At 36.9% G+C, this 15,356-nt stretch overlaps 1 protein-coding gene across 2 annotated transcripts in view; it reads right to left on the bottom strand.

Annotated features, from left to right (window-relative positions):
* Window positions 1-15,356, bottom strand: part of COL28A1 (collagen type XXVIII alpha 1 chain) — a 95,024-nt gene that overhangs the window by 33,194 nt on the left and 46,474 nt on the right. For both annotated transcript variants that reach the window (XM_052801549.1, XM_052801540.1), the window contains exons 14-23: window positions 14,379-14,447; window positions 13,367-13,435; window positions 11,696-11,764; window positions 10,912-10,980; window positions 9,482-9,550; window positions 8,439-8,510; window positions 6,397-6,465; window positions 5,739-5,810; window positions 5,042-5,110; window positions 2,233-2,301 (exon numbers count right to left, since the gene is read on the bottom strand). In XM_052801549.1, the coding sequence (XP_052657509.1) occupies window positions 2,233-2,301; window positions 5,042-5,110; window positions 5,739-5,810; window positions 6,397-6,465; window positions 8,439-8,510; window positions 9,482-9,550; window positions 10,912-10,980; window positions 11,696-11,764; window positions 13,367-13,435; window positions 14,379-14,447 (696 nt within the window). The remainder of the gene's footprint in view (window positions 1-2,232; window positions 2,302-5,041; window positions 5,111-5,738; window positions 5,811-6,396; window positions 6,466-8,438; window positions 8,511-9,481; window positions 9,551-10,911; window positions 10,981-11,695; window positions 11,765-13,366; window positions 13,436-14,378; window positions 14,448-15,356) is intronic.

Here is a 15,356-nt window from a genome sequence, read left to right as displayed (position 1 = left end):
GTGTCGTGGTTTAACCCCAGCCAGCAACTAAACACCACGCAGCCGCTCACTCACTCCCCCCCACCCAGTGGGATGGGGGAGAAAATCGGGAAAAGAAGCAAAACCCGTGGGTTGAGATAAGAATGGTTTAATAGAACAGAAAAGAAGAAACTAATAATGATAATGATAACACTAATAAAATGACAACAGCAATAATGAAAGGATTGGAATGTACAAATGATGCGCAGTGCAATTGCTCACCACCCGCCGACCGACACCCAGCCAGTCCCCGAGCGGCGAATCCCTGCCCCCCACTTCCCCGTTCCTATACTGGATGGGACGTCACATGGTATGGAATACCCCGTTGGCCACTTTGGGTCAGGTGCCCTGGCTGTGTCCTGTGCCAACTTCTTGTGCCCCTCCAGCTTTCTCGCTGGCTGGGTGTGAGAAGCTGAAAAATCCTTGACATTAGTCTAAACACTACTGAGCAACAACTGAAAACATCAGTGTTATCAACATTCTTTGCTCTGAACTCAAAACATAGCACTGTACCAGCTACTAGGAAGACAGTTAACTCTATCCCAGCTGAAACCAGGACAAAGAGTAAAGCATTATTGGTATTCCTAAGATGTTATCACCAAAAATTATTGCATTAAGTTGCTTTATTTTGAACTACATTGTGTTAGGTACACATAAACTGTTTGGTCTCTGAATTTGGGTCTATCAACTATATTCCCAAGAAATGAAACAGTGGAATTGAGTGGAACATTTTAGGTGCAGACATGGTAAATGTGAAAAAAAAAAAAAAAAAAAAAAGGTTTACTAAGAAGGTTCCTGATTTCAGTCTAGAAAAGAGATCACAAGAATTGGTACCTTTTCCAAACACTGAAGGAAAGTCTTCCTGAACTATTCCCTTATCACAAGTGGCAGAAGGCTTACAGAAAGTTTCAACCCAGATCATGACTGATAGAAGTACAATATGATATCATAAAATGCATTAGAGGGAAGGAGGTGAAAGCTGCAAAGTAAAAGGAAATATATCCAGTTTTTGCAGTAGAAGACATGGGGTCTATTCTAGGGACTGCACTTTTCAGTTTATTCTTAAATAATGTAGAAAGGTGAGTGGCACTGTTTTCTCATGACACTGTATTAATCCGATTAGTTAAATGAAAGGCAATTCTAAGGAGTTGAGGAAAAACCCTACTTAAGGGTTTGAGTAATATGGTGATAAAATATCAGACAAAATTCCATGCTGACAACTGTAATGCATTATGCAAGGAGAAAAAGCAATCATAAGTTTATGTACCTAACAATCATCTTGAACTACTATTACCACTTAAGAAACAGGAGAAATAGAACCATTCTTTGAAAAGTTTACTCCACTGTTCAACAGTGATAAAACCCCATAAATTTCATCCTTTGCAAATTAATCTATATGCTTTTCCTCTAACTTATTTCCCACTGGCAAGAGGATGGTCCTTGGTCTCACCTTATTCTTTGAGCAGCCTTATATCAACTCACATGTACTACAGAGGAGAATTTTTCAGTCTGTCACTTTTGCAAAGACTGCAATCTCTGTGTTATCACTGAATCCTCAGTTTTATCTTTGGTCTTTCACTTGTGTGTTGATCTTGTCAGTTAACCACTAAAGGCTCGAACAGTGAGCAGTCCTGCTACAGACTACTGTACTCCACTCTTAGTGTTGAAGTTAGAAATGTAAAGGTTATAACCAAGTAAATCCTACTCCGTAACCTATATGCAAATAAGTACTTCCAAAAGATCTATTTTTTAATTTCTTTATTTTGGGCCTGTCTTATGTTTTTGAATGCACAAGGCTGGTAATACTGAAACCCCACTGTTAAAATAACTAATATCTCTCAGTTTATACTCAGTAAAGAGCATATTGCCCATACAGAGGTATAAAAGACTGCATGAGATAACAAAAGGTGGAGATGAATTTGAAGAGCTACCTTCCTAATGAAGACTTCCTGGGGGAAGTTTGCAGGGTGAGGTACACCAGACTAGTTATTTAATCTATTTTGTGTTTCTTCTTTGAAAACATAGTAAGTTTATTTTTAAAAATAGGCTTAATCTGGAATGATGGAAAAGAAGATGGAAGATGGATGGAAGAATTAGTCAGTTACTTTCCTGAAAAAGTTGTTCAAGTGGTTTCAAATGCACTCTTCTTTGCACAAGAGTTTTGCATATATCTCATGTTTCTTTATTTTCCATCTTTTGTCCAAAAACTCCTACCGTTGGTCCCATTATTGATTTTCCAGGAGCTCCATCATCTCCTGGTGGTCCCTCGGGTCCTGGTTCCCCCTATTCAAAAAGAAACAAATCCAACACCATATTCATTATTTTCAGTTTTAATTTCCAAAGTTTTACAGAAAAGAACAAGTATTCAATTCCTTCTGACAGTGACAATTATTGAGCTAGGTAATATGAAATCAGTACTTGTAGACGAAGCTTCTACTACCTTGATTCTGTCCTCTCTTACACTTTTGCTTCTCTGCAACTGCATCAAAGAGTTTGTTCTGCCTTGATGAATAACTTGATGGCTTTAGTTTCAACTGAGGGTTGAATATCATAATTCAGTTTCAGTGGCCAGATTCACCTGTGGCTTCTGCCTGCTTTTGCCCACACAAGCAAGGCTACATAACTTTGTTTCTGCCAGAGCACATAGAGAACAGCAAAGAAATTGAAAGACAAGTGCTGACACAGAGTATGTTTAGAAAGGCTATGGATGCAATGGCACAGCACTTCAAAATTGCAAGCTCCACAGTCTGAAGACCCAAGAAGAAACTTGAGTTTTTCCTCAAATATTACCCAGTACAACTGTTTGGTAATCTTAGCTCTGTCAGTGGCTTTCCTGGAAAGCAATCAGGCTTAGAATTCAAGTTCCTTATGTTATCCCTTCAGAGCAAAATTTGGCTCCTTCTAGTGTTTAAACTACGGCAACAGATGTTTTACTTTACATTCAGGATCTTAAAAAGAAAATTGCAATTTTCCATGAAACTTTCACAATTTTTAACACTAGTGAGAAGGACAGGCAGTATTTCAGGAAACATTCACTAGGGAATGCAGATTAAATGTTTTATCAAAACCACCGAGCAGCTGTAACCATGAGAATATGAGAAAAAAACAGCTATCTAATGTTATTGTCTCCACATTAGTAACAGCATAATGGTTGTCCAGGGAAATAAAACTCTAGTCCCCAAACGTGGGTGTAGCTTAAAATAAATAACTTTCCAGTGGACACAACCATGGCTGTCCAGGAGTTAAGACCTCTAGCAATCATCTACAACAAACACTTAGAAATGTACTGAAGAGACCTCAGACCATGACAATTCCCAGCTTTGAAAAATATGCAGATTCCCTGCATCAGAAATTTATAATGTCTGGCTTCACTACTGCAGATACCAGGATGTTCCAAGAACACCATTAGTAGTAATCATTGTACCTTCCACAGTGGAGAGAAAAAACGGACCTGTGTAGCCTGTTATATTACTGAGCAATTGTCAGAAACAGAAAATTAGATTTTTGTTTAAACAAAGAAATTACTATGGAACTAAAAAGTTTTGTATGTTTTCTAAAAATCAACTTGCATTTTATAAATACCCAAAATACTTGTTTTCTCACATCAGCCACTGCACATAAAAGCCCTGATCTAAAATTTAGTAAAGAGTTTGGAAAAACTTCTACAGACTACAGTGGATCATGGTCAGTCTGCTATGAAAGTGATATGAACTGTACTGAACAGAATAAAATCAGAGTGAAAAAGGCAATAAAGTCTACAAAGTTCTTATTTTTCAGCATGAATTTTATCAATAAACAATCTTGTCTCACTTACTGGTCTATTAAGAAACGTCACAGTAACCAGGAAAATGTGAAGAAGGGAGACCAGTGTAGTGAAGCCTGTCTTCATACAAGTTCTGCCTTATAGCATGCCACTTATATTTTCCTGATATAAAGTTTGGCACATTATTATGGTTTTAAACCAATATAAGAGATATGAGCACCCCACAGTCCTCTCCTTTTTGATCTGTGGCTGCATTTTTACTCCAGGTGTACCCTGAGCTTCTTGTGTTCCCTTCTTCCTTCCTCCTTCATGCACAAAGAAGTCCAAACCACATCCTAGCCCTCGGTGATGCCCTGTTGCCAGGCTGATAAGTACATTGCATGTACAATACCTACATGTGCTTGTGCAGGGAGGGCACATATATTTTTAAGAAGAAGAAAAATGGGGATGAAATTACTTCAGAGCGATAGGATGTACATTAGTGATTTCTCTACCAGTGATTTCTCTACCCTAAAAACTATCACCGAAGCTGAAAAGCATTAATTAAAGTTGAAGTTAACTGACATATTATAAAAACAGCAACTATTTTATTCTTAAAATAAAAATGGGGTGGTAGTGAATTTTCAAATGTTTTTAAAACCTTCAAAGTTAGATTTACTGCTGCTGAATCCGGTTATTTTACTCAGCAGCACAAGTCCTGCTCATTTCAGGTACATTTTCCCCATAAAGAAAATGAGTTAGTTGTAGCTCTAGCTATCTTGTATATGACATTTCATTTAAAGTAGTATCTACACACCAGCTGTTCACTTGGAAGTGATATACAAACACTGATCTCCAAAAAATCATCTAGTTCAGCATATAACTCCCTAGAACTACATATAGACACATTCCTGCGGGGATTTACTGCCACATTCAGGAAACCTTTAGTCTAAGAAAGAAAATGCATAGTAAATTTGGGAAAAAAAAAAAAAAAATTCAAAGTGATTAATTTCACAGGAGGGGCCAAAACACAACAGAAATGTAATAAGGATTTTTTTTTTTTTTAACATGTACTAAGTTCAGCATCCTGTTAAAGGGCCCCCCAAACACTCTCTGTTAATTTTCGGTACTTTTCAGTCCTTATTTCTAAAATCCAGTCATCTTTGTTACTACAACAAGGAATTTTAACTTCTTTAACTTACATTCTTTTAATTTTGACAGAAATGTGCACTAGAAATTTTCCAATCTCTGGTCTCCAGCAAACACATATCAGATAATCACCTTTGGTCCAGCAGGCCCCCGAATAGATGATCCAGCGACACCAGGTGGTCCTCTCTCTCCCGGTTCACCCTGTTACAAAATGGTATCATCTAGATTTAAACAGACAGTTTCATTTTCTGCACAAGTAGCAAAAGGTTTTTTCAACACTTTATATTATAAAAATATCCACAGTGTAGATCTATTTACAAAATGGACAATATTTGGGAAAAATCATAAATCAACTTACTGTTCTTGTGAAAGCTGGTCCAAATTTCATGTTTTAAATAACTATTGGTTGAACCATGTATTTGATTTTTTAACGTTAATTAATTTTTTGTGTCCGGCTCACAAAGCCAATGGAATAACCAGAACACTTATATTTTTTCAATTTCCTTACAATTCAGAGTGATACTCACAAAATATTATAATAGAAAGTTAATGTTTCAAAGTAAAAATTTGTGAAATGCTCATGGTTGGCATCACTTCAACAACTTTAGCTTCTCAGTGCTCATGCATAAGTATAAGGTCTCTAATTAAATGTTTACCTATTCTTTTTCTCTTTGGGACTTTTGTGTCATTCAGGACAGAGGATGGAAATATTTCTGCCTTTCCTTTGTTCTGTTAAGTCTCCGAGCATCAGATGCTTAAGAAATTTGTACATTACATAAATTCCATACATTCTTTTATAAAATACAAAGTGAAGGAGGAACAAGCTTACTTTTGGTCCAGCTGGGCCTTGTACTCCTTTAGAACCAATTGGTCCTTGGGATCCTTTTTCTCCGGGGTCACCCTGATGAAAACAAATCTTTTTTTTCAATCACAGCAAAGATTCATTCAGAACTAGGAGATACACAAATAACCAAAACCATGACGATAATGACGCCCTTAATTAGAAAGGTATTTAGATGCTCCACTCCAACTGAAATCCCACTAAGTTCTAGAATCTGCCCCAGATATCATAAATTTAACCAGGTGGGAGATAAAAGTTGTCTGTCTACTAATACATCTTTCCAGGCTTTTAATTTCATATTTAGATATCTAACTAGTCACCTCATTTCTCTTAGCTCCTTCTCTCTGCTTATCAGCATACTGAGATAATTTGCCTCCTCCTAACTTTAATGAAAACTCTGTACTGAATTTTCAGGAAATCTGTACTGGCCAATTAACTTTAGCATCTATGTTTATAGTCTGATTTTGCTGCACTTGTTCAGGCTAAGGAACACACCACTCTCTCTTAAAGCCTTTTAAATTATCAGTTCAAATATAGTTGCTACTTAAGATATAATGAATGAAAAAATAGGCCAGAATCTGAACCCTTATCAAATAGGCCCTTCTAAAGTTTGTAGTATTTCTCCAGTGTGCATGTCAAGCCATACCTTTTGGCCTACATTTCCTTTGCCAGGGGGTCCTTCTGGGCCTCTTGGACCTTGATCTCCCTTTTCCCCCTAATAGAGATTAGATGGTTAATTAATTTTCATGTAGCTAATTTTATTGAATCAACAGACTTATGAGAAACATTGCTTGCATAAACACTTTCCCCAAAAATGCCAGTAAATATCTGATAATTTTTTTTTCCTGCAAAAAATAGTATTCTGTCTTCTTAAACCCGCTCCACCTTCCTGCATTCATAGTCCTTATTTTCACAGACATTTGTAATAGTGCCATTTGCAATTGCATCAATCTTTTTGTAAGAAGAATTGCAGGCATATACTCATATGTAGGAAGAATTGCATGCATATACTCATATGAGGAAGAGAAATGCTTGCAAAGTTATCAGAAAAGGTCTTGGTTGACCAATTCTAAGAAAAACAACTTTTAATAAGCAGTAATTTTAGGCAACTCTGTAGCCAAAGGCCAATCCAGGCTTCAAATATTTGCCAGAAACATTACTTCAAATAATTAACAAATAATCCACATAAAACATTCTATTAAGGAACATTATCTATGAAATATTTATGTGTAATGTAAGTCAGATTAGCATATCGGAATGCCTGCAGGTAATTCAGAAAGTGAAAAGTAGATCAAAATGTAGTTTAAAAATCCATTTCTGATTTGAGCTGTTGATGGAAGTGGCATTACAGTGCCTGCTGTTGATAGGCATCAGTCTGGATCCCACTTCTGTGAGATAGCTTCACACCTGCAAATAACTGCCATAACATCACTGTGCTACTCACTGCAGGCATCAAGCTATTCTTTGCACTGTCCTAGATACCCAAGGTAGCTGCTCAGTACTAGTATTTTCACTTGTAGTGAATTGCGACAGTGAAGGTGACAGCACCAAGTTGATCTCAGAATAAAGGTAATATGCAAGAGAAAAAAACCCCAGCATTCCCAAATACAAAAGCCACCTGTAACTTTAACCCAAAATTTACTCTTAATTCTGATGTTTCGCTTCTGATACACTGGGATCTTCATTTTTGAGCACTTACATAGTGGGCGATTTCAAATTTTTAAAAATAATTAAGTAGCAAAAGAAATGCTATCTATTTTTCCACAGTGAAATGCTTACTGCCTCAGGCTGTAGCTTGTCAAACTAGTATTTGCATTGCCCTTGTAGATGAAAAAAAAGTGAAGCTGCATTCTTAATAGATGTTTATTACAGCTATTCAGATATTTTCTGATTAAAGTCCTGCAGCCAAAAAATGCTGATTTGCTTAGTCTGAATCACATTCAGTTCATCAATTCTACACATTGGCCAGCTGCTACCCTCATTTAAGAGCTGCACAGCAGCAGAGTTTGGAGGCACCTGGGTTCTCAGCAGCAATTCAACAATCAGCCACAGCACTGAGTTTTGCTCACTCAGCAGCTTATTCTATTTGGGAAGAGTAAAATTAAAAGCCTTCATTTAACTTACTCTAAATTGACTATTTTGGGCTTTCTGCTTTGTACCCCTCTAAATTCCTTTCCCACATTTTGAATTTATGTTTCTTTTTGCCAATGTGGCAGAGTTTCTCTTAAAATCTCAGAACTCCCCTTGGAAATAAGCAGCCCTGGTTTCAGCTGTTTGTGACATTTTCTGTAGCAGGCTGACAGGTTTCAGCCACAGCTCACCACCCTGCTAGTTGCCCTAAGTCTCATCAATTTGAGCATGACTTCTGGGTGTCAGGAAAAATCTGAACAGGCTGTAAGGAACAGGCTAAAGACACAAGCTATCTGTTCTCCAAGAAGATTGTGAAATTTAACAGTAGTCAATAGCCCACAAAAGGCAGGGCAGCTAAATCAGTTGCAGATTCAGATGGTAGCCACTGTTAATAAAGTTTGTTGGAAACATCTCAACTAGCCTAGTCCATTTTCCCTGGCAAAAGTATTGCCACATGCCCTCTTCCAGGATGAACTCCCTGCCATTGTATACCTGCAAATTATGGTTTGTTCTTCTTTCGTCTACACCTTCTACATGGGGTAAAATATATTTCCTTACCTTTGTCGCTGGCTTCCCAGGATCTCCCTTCACCCCTCTCTCTCCTGGGAGTCCTGATGGACCTCTGTCTCCCTTAAGGAAGAAAAAATAATTATATCTGCATACTTCAATAAATTCTTTATTGTGTAAAATGGATCTAACATCGTGTTAAAATATTAATTAATGATATACAATATTTTTGCTCAAATAAAGGTTGTTATTCCCAGTAAGTTAAATATTTTATAGAGCCAGTAATTTTTTCTACTCATACAATCTAAAATAAGTATTTTAAATTTCTTTCCAAGCTCTCCACCTACTTCTTAAATATTGGTTTTTTATTAAATAAATTTACATTTATTCAGTGAGTAAAAATGTGATTGAATGCTGTTTGTTATCCTGTGCACAAGAACAATATGATACAAATGTAATTTACTTGCAAAGTCAAACATCTGGGACTTAAGGAATGGTCAGCTGAACATGCCTAAATGGAGTTGTTGATGAGACTAACACCTCGCTGGTTGTACAAACTGGTCTAGGCATTACATTTAAGACTTGTCAGAAAGAGAGGAAACTATCCATACGAACTAGTTCTGCCAAGTGCTTCTTCCATGGTCCTGGGAAAAATCACCAAAACCAAGATGTCTGTGTCATCTTACTCAAGATTTTGGAAGCCCTAATTAAATCATTATGGACATAGTATACAGGCTTCAAAATGGCAGCTGAAGTCAAAGCGTTAAGTGTCACACAGACTGTTTTTTTTTCAAATTATTGCAGAGGAACAGAGGTAGTAACATTTCTAACAGGCTTTGGAAATACCTCACTAGCTTAGAAAAGATGGGGGAAAACTCTGTTCCAGTTACGGCTGCAGTAATGATTTTAGGAGAGAGGGTGGGAGCTCTAGCGCAGTATTTTGAGTTTAAAAGCTAAAACCGTGTCACTGAAATTCCTTCTTATTTTGATCATAGTCAATTTATACCAAAAAAATCTTCTACTTAGTTTATCAGCAACTAGTGAAAGAATTAGAAGACCCTATAAGGAGCAGTTAAAAATAAAAATAGGCTCACCTTAAGTCCTGGTACACCAGTTCCTGGAAGCCCTGGTTCTCCTTTTTGTCCAGGTTCACCTGATTGACCCTAGTAACAAAAAGTCTGTTGTTTAACAGAGGAACACAATTTAGCTTCATTCATTACTTGCACTATTTCACTAACTGCTTTACACACAGAAGTGGACTTGATGATCCTTATGGGTCCCTTCCAACTTGAAATATTCTATGATTCTATGATTCTAAGTGGTCAAGTTTTCAGCCGAGCAGTTCTCAACTGGAAAATTCTGTTCTTTAAAAAGCCCCAGTAACTTGCAGGACTGCATCTATTTTATTTAACCTTGCAGTGGGCAGAAAGTCTAAATGAATCATTCCAACTTTCTCCTTTTTGTTTTAATACATTTTAATTTTTACTTTATACCACTATATCAAAACCTCTTTGGTCACTGAATGAAAAGTGAGTCCAAATAAAGAAAAAACAGAACTTCTATTTTAGAGAAAGTTTTACCATCACAGTTCTTCCTTCCAGTAGTTCTAAAACAGTTAAAGAAATAGGAATTCCATTTTTCAATTTTGCATTTTAAAATACTTTTTCACACTAGGAAAACTGTCCTCATACATAACAGGTTTCACAGCTACCTATTTTTCCCTGCAGTAATATTAAACATCCCTGCTGTAACTGCTACTTACACCCCAAAGTAATGTCCAGAAGAAAATGATTGTATTTCTCCCTGGTTTTGCTACAGCGACTAATGTCTCCCTTTTGTAAATCAAAGTGATTACAAAGCACACTTCTGCTTTACAGTTCATCTGTTCATTCCACTTGCTCTCCTTGGTATTTCAGCAATTCCCTTTTTCTCCCCTTACGGTGCTCATCTGACACTGTATCGCTAGAGGCTTGGGCTTTGACAGCAGTAATCGTTTACCCCACTTTCCTGTTCTCTTCCTACTTTCCTTCCTTCTGTGGTGCAATGTCAGCTACTAAGTATACTTAAGCTCTTTGTTTCTCTACTAGTGCTTCTGTCTTTGGTTTTGGTTCTTTCTCATGACGACCATGGAAGACTGAAGGACAGGCTGAAGGTATGGTGGGACTAGCCTCAAGTCTCAAAACCATGGTAAAATGCTTTACTTTAACACAATGTGTATGTGGCACCAAACTCATTTGATATAAACTTGTCTGAAAGATACTTTGTTTATAAATTTGTGTTCATTTAGAGCCTAAAATCCACATTCACAAAGGTTAAGGGCTGATGCTAAGCAAAAGCCATGTGCTCCATTTGGGGAACACCTTGATAACGTGGGTGGTTTTCCCTCAAAGATTCAAAATTGTTATCTCCAGTGAAGGATTACATTTTCATCTCATCAAACACACTCTTGAAGAGCCTGGCAAAGATAGGCAGCTTGTTGTTTCTTGCTGGTGTTATTTTTAAACAATAATATCTGAATCATTACCTTTGCCCCTGGCAGACCCAAGCCTTTAGATCCTTTTGGCCCAGGGTTTCCTTGTGGACCCTGTATACCCTACAAAGCAAAATAAATGAGTTAGTGCATTACACTTTTCCATGTGTGAAATTCACCACGTGTCCATCTTTCAGTTAATAACTATTTTATCTTATCTTTAAAAGAAAACAATTTGCTTGTCTGTCCTCAGGCTTAGTTCTGAGATCTTTATTTTATTTTTCCTTTGTCACTATCCTGTGGATTTCACTGATGTATCCAAGTGTAATGACTGTTTAGGGAGAAAACAAAGAGGAAGTGTCTCAGCATCTGCATCTAAGGCCTGATTCATTGGCATAGTATGGTGGAAGCATGAGCTTTTATCTTCTTTCCAAAAAAACAAAACCCAAGAGATCTTTTGGGATGTTTCAGTTTTTCTGTATCCACCTGTTAAAGGCTGTGTTCAAGCTTCAAACGGCTTGAAATTCAGAAGTGCTGGATTCTCACCTTGTGAAACTCTTACCTATATGTCATCATCCAAGCAATATATCTGATTTATCTTCTATGCAAATTATTATGCAGATTAGACCAAATTTCTGTTTGCTTGATTCTAAGACCATTCAGATCAGTTGAAATCACTTATATTTACAAGCTTTGCCTAAAGACTAGTTTGATACTTTTTAAAATGAAAAATCACTGTGAGATTTTTAATGTCTTCACATCAAAATTAGAGCTCTGATAAAGTATAAAACAAAAACTACATGCAAATGCTCGTGACATGTCCAAAATGTAGACTTACCCGGCTTCCTGGATAGCCTGTTCCTGGTGGTCCAGCTGGGCCCTGTGGTCCTACTTGGCCTTGTTCACCCTATACAAAAAGTATTCCCAAGAGCTAAATTGCAATAGTCCATGCCAGCTGATTAACATATTTAAACTAAACACAGAGCAAGAGTCTCCAAGCTGTATTATCTTGAAGTTTGCTGCTTCTATTTGAGTTAAATGTGTTTGGAATACCTGACAGTCTGCCTATGGCAATTGATCTAATAAAAATAATACACCTTCCTACCTACAAACTCTCTCTCATTTATAATATTAGATGATCACAGCTGTAACTTTATTATTAGAAGGATCCATAGCTTATCTTTACATACTGAGATTAATTTTAAAGATTTTCTTGCATGGAAACACACACAGTTTCTTGCACAACACTCAGAAGAAAAACTTGCAAGTGTAAACAGAGCAGCTAGAGAGTATTTTTGAAAAATCTTTGCCATGTGGTATTGTAATGGTATTGTACAGCACTTGGGGAGCAAATAGAGGAATTATGGCAGAGGGAAATATGGGAATAGAGGCATATGGTGAGCTCATGTGGGTATTGGAAGTGGCACAGACCCATGAAGGTGTCAACGATGTGTGACACCAGTCCCTAGAAAACAAAAAATAGTTTCACTTATGCCAGAAATACTTATTTACTGAATAAGTAAATACTGGTCCCAAACACTTACTGTCCTGGCCATCACTGCACAGACATGGGAATAAGATGACTTATTCCTGCACAGATAGATAGCCAATCTTCTTCTAACTAAGGCCTCGAGCAAGATGATCTGGCAGGTGGTCACCAAGCATATCTCTCACAGACAGGCCAAATCAGACCACACCACCTAGGTTGCTCTGAAGATTTTGGAGAGCCGTTTGACTGGACAGTGAGATGAGTAAGTTCACATTAAACTTCCCACACCCGTAAAGCACCCCTTGCTGACTAAGCTGTCAATGACTTTGGATGGGAGTGCTGTCCTCTCCTCTCACTGAAGCGGAGTGTGGGCCAACGAGGAGAGCAGGAGTCATGGAGACAGGAGGGAAGGAAAAGAACAGGGAGTAGGAGGAGGGCTATGACACTAAATCATGAGAAGGAAAATCTGGAATCATTGCCTCTGCTCTGTAGGACACCTGGGCCTGTTACATCAGCCGCTCTCTGGGGATGCACAAGATACAGACTGGAATCTCATCAGGCCACGGGAATTAAAATTGTTCTGGATCCCTCTTTGGGGGACTGGGCACCAAAAAGCTAACAAATTTCAAAAGCCAGAGTGTTTCTTTGCCTGTTCCGGGTCCATTAGGTTAGATGGCTCAAAGGTTTTCTTACATTTTTTTTTAATATTTAAGTAAAATTTTAAATATTTCAGATACAATGTTGAAAAAAATTTAGGAGGAAGAAGTCCCATTTCTTCCCTCATACTCCCAGCTGCATAGAATACAGTCCTTCGTGCTCTCAGTTAACATTAACGGGCTCAGCTACTTGTATAGATGAGTGCAGCCTACGGAGCTGCATGGAACAGTGTAGCATAGTTCCTCCGATTCCAGATAAAACATACCTTTGAATTGTTGTGATATTGTGTGAATAATTCATCATTAATTTAACTATAAATATAATTAACTATAGATAAGATTAGAAAAATACTCTGTGCCTCACCTTGTCACCTTTGATGTGTTGACCTTGAGGTCCAGGAAGACCAGCTACACCTTGAGAGCCTTTTTCACCCTAGAAATATGTGACAGTTTTGTAACTGTATTTGGGAATTTATAAAGAACACCATCCTAGACAAACTGGTCATCACAATGAGGATAATGAGGAAAAAAGCATTCCTTCACAAAAAAACCCAAGAAAAATAGTCAACGGAATTATCAGTATTACAGAAAAGTGATTCAGTTACAATTAATAACATGCTCATCTGCATTCATTGTGTTGTTGAACACAGGACTTCAAAAGGAGAAAATGAAATACTAGGAAGAAGAAAGCTACATTTTGAAAATGTGATAGTATGTTCATTAGTCAGAGAGAACAGTTCTGAACTTGGTGCAAGGACACGACTAATATCTTTTCCATGAAAGGAAGAAAAATCTTCTTTGCTTAGTAGTTCAAGGCTCTAAAGAATCTTGAATCCACTAAAAAAGAGAGATACATTTTGATGGGAAGCCCAGTTGTGATTTAATCATAAATATTTGCTTGTTTGTACTTATTTTTAAAAAAAGGAATGTTCACTTATGTTAACCTAGCAAGTGCCCTTAATGAGGCAACTGTCCACAGAGACTCATACAACCCATCTTTTAGTTTCCCAGAATGGTAAGACAGAATGAAAACAGTTCCCGAATGCTTTCTTCCAATGCAGAACATAAATAGCTAAGTAGTCTTTCAGAAGACAATTTATCTCATTAATGCTACCAAAATAAGGTACCTTATTAAACACATAAATAAGAGAATCATTAACTTACTACTGGTAGAGGGACTGTACAACTCTTTTGTAATTATTATCTTGATAGAGTTTCTGAACTTGGAGGGATATTCAGAGAGCACAGTGATTCAGAAGACCAAGATCCATCAGCTGACATTTTATACCAGTGGAATGATCAGTTACCTTAAATAACTTAGACACTACTGCAAATTTGGCCCACAACGTTAAAAAAAAAAATTTCCATAAGACTACCTTTTGGCCTTGAATGCCCTCTCCTGGTGGACCTTTCTCACCTGGCAGACCATCAGGACCACGTGGTCCCTGTAAGAAAAGAAAAATATATTCAGACTATATCAGCAATTCCATTTTTTATTGACATTTTGTCTAACTTGCTAGTATAGGTTCTTGCAACTCTTATGACACTGGTAACTAAAAATGCTTCCATAACAGCTGGCTGAGCCCAGGCAATTAAAATGAAGTGTAGCAACCCTGAATTGGAGGATTTAGATTAGAATAAGATAATGCTGAATTACATAATTAATGTCTAAAGATTGTACCCTTAAAACTCAAATGAACCTGTAGATTAATTTATAATAAATACATTTACCACTGTGAAACTTATTCCCTATAATTTATAGGGAATTCCCTATAATTCTCATAATGAAAATCATTAATAGTTTTTTTCATACAAAATGGCAGGTTAAATATAGAAAATTAGAGAATGCCAATTTTGTTTTAAATAACTACAGAAATAATTATTTTTGTAATACATTCTGTTCTTCCACAAAATTCAGCTATCTTTCATTATTTAAAGCTAATAAAAAGTTTTTAAGGATGATCTTCATTAAGCAAAAAGTTTCTATGTTTTTTTGTGAGAAAAACGATCTTTTACAACAACAAAGTGACTTTCAAAAATACTGTTAGGATTAATCTAACACCCATCCACATTTCTGGCTTCTTAATTAACAATCTCTTTGAGATTTTTAATGAAATACATGAGAAAATCATACATTTTATACATTTCAGGAAGAAAAAGCAACCAGTGAACTAACTCAATGTCACGAAAAGCTTGGTAAAGTTCTGTAATTCAGAAGTTAAAGATACAATTAAAAGCATATAATTTGGGTCTTTGTTTTTGATGCAATCCAAATTACACATAGGAGTTGAGGAATGTCTCAGCTCTTGGATTTTCATCTTCTTAAAATTGGATTTTAGACAATTTTTAAAGAT

Source organism: Harpia harpyja, chromosome 1, assembly GCF_026419915.1.
Source record: "Harpia harpyja isolate bHarHar1 chromosome 1, bHarHar1 primary haplotype, whole genome shotgun sequence".
Classification (NCBI taxonomy): Eukaryota; Metazoa; Chordata; class Aves; order Accipitriformes; family Accipitridae; genus Harpia; species Harpia harpyja.
This window is presented reverse-complemented; position numbering and strand designations above follow the sequence as displayed.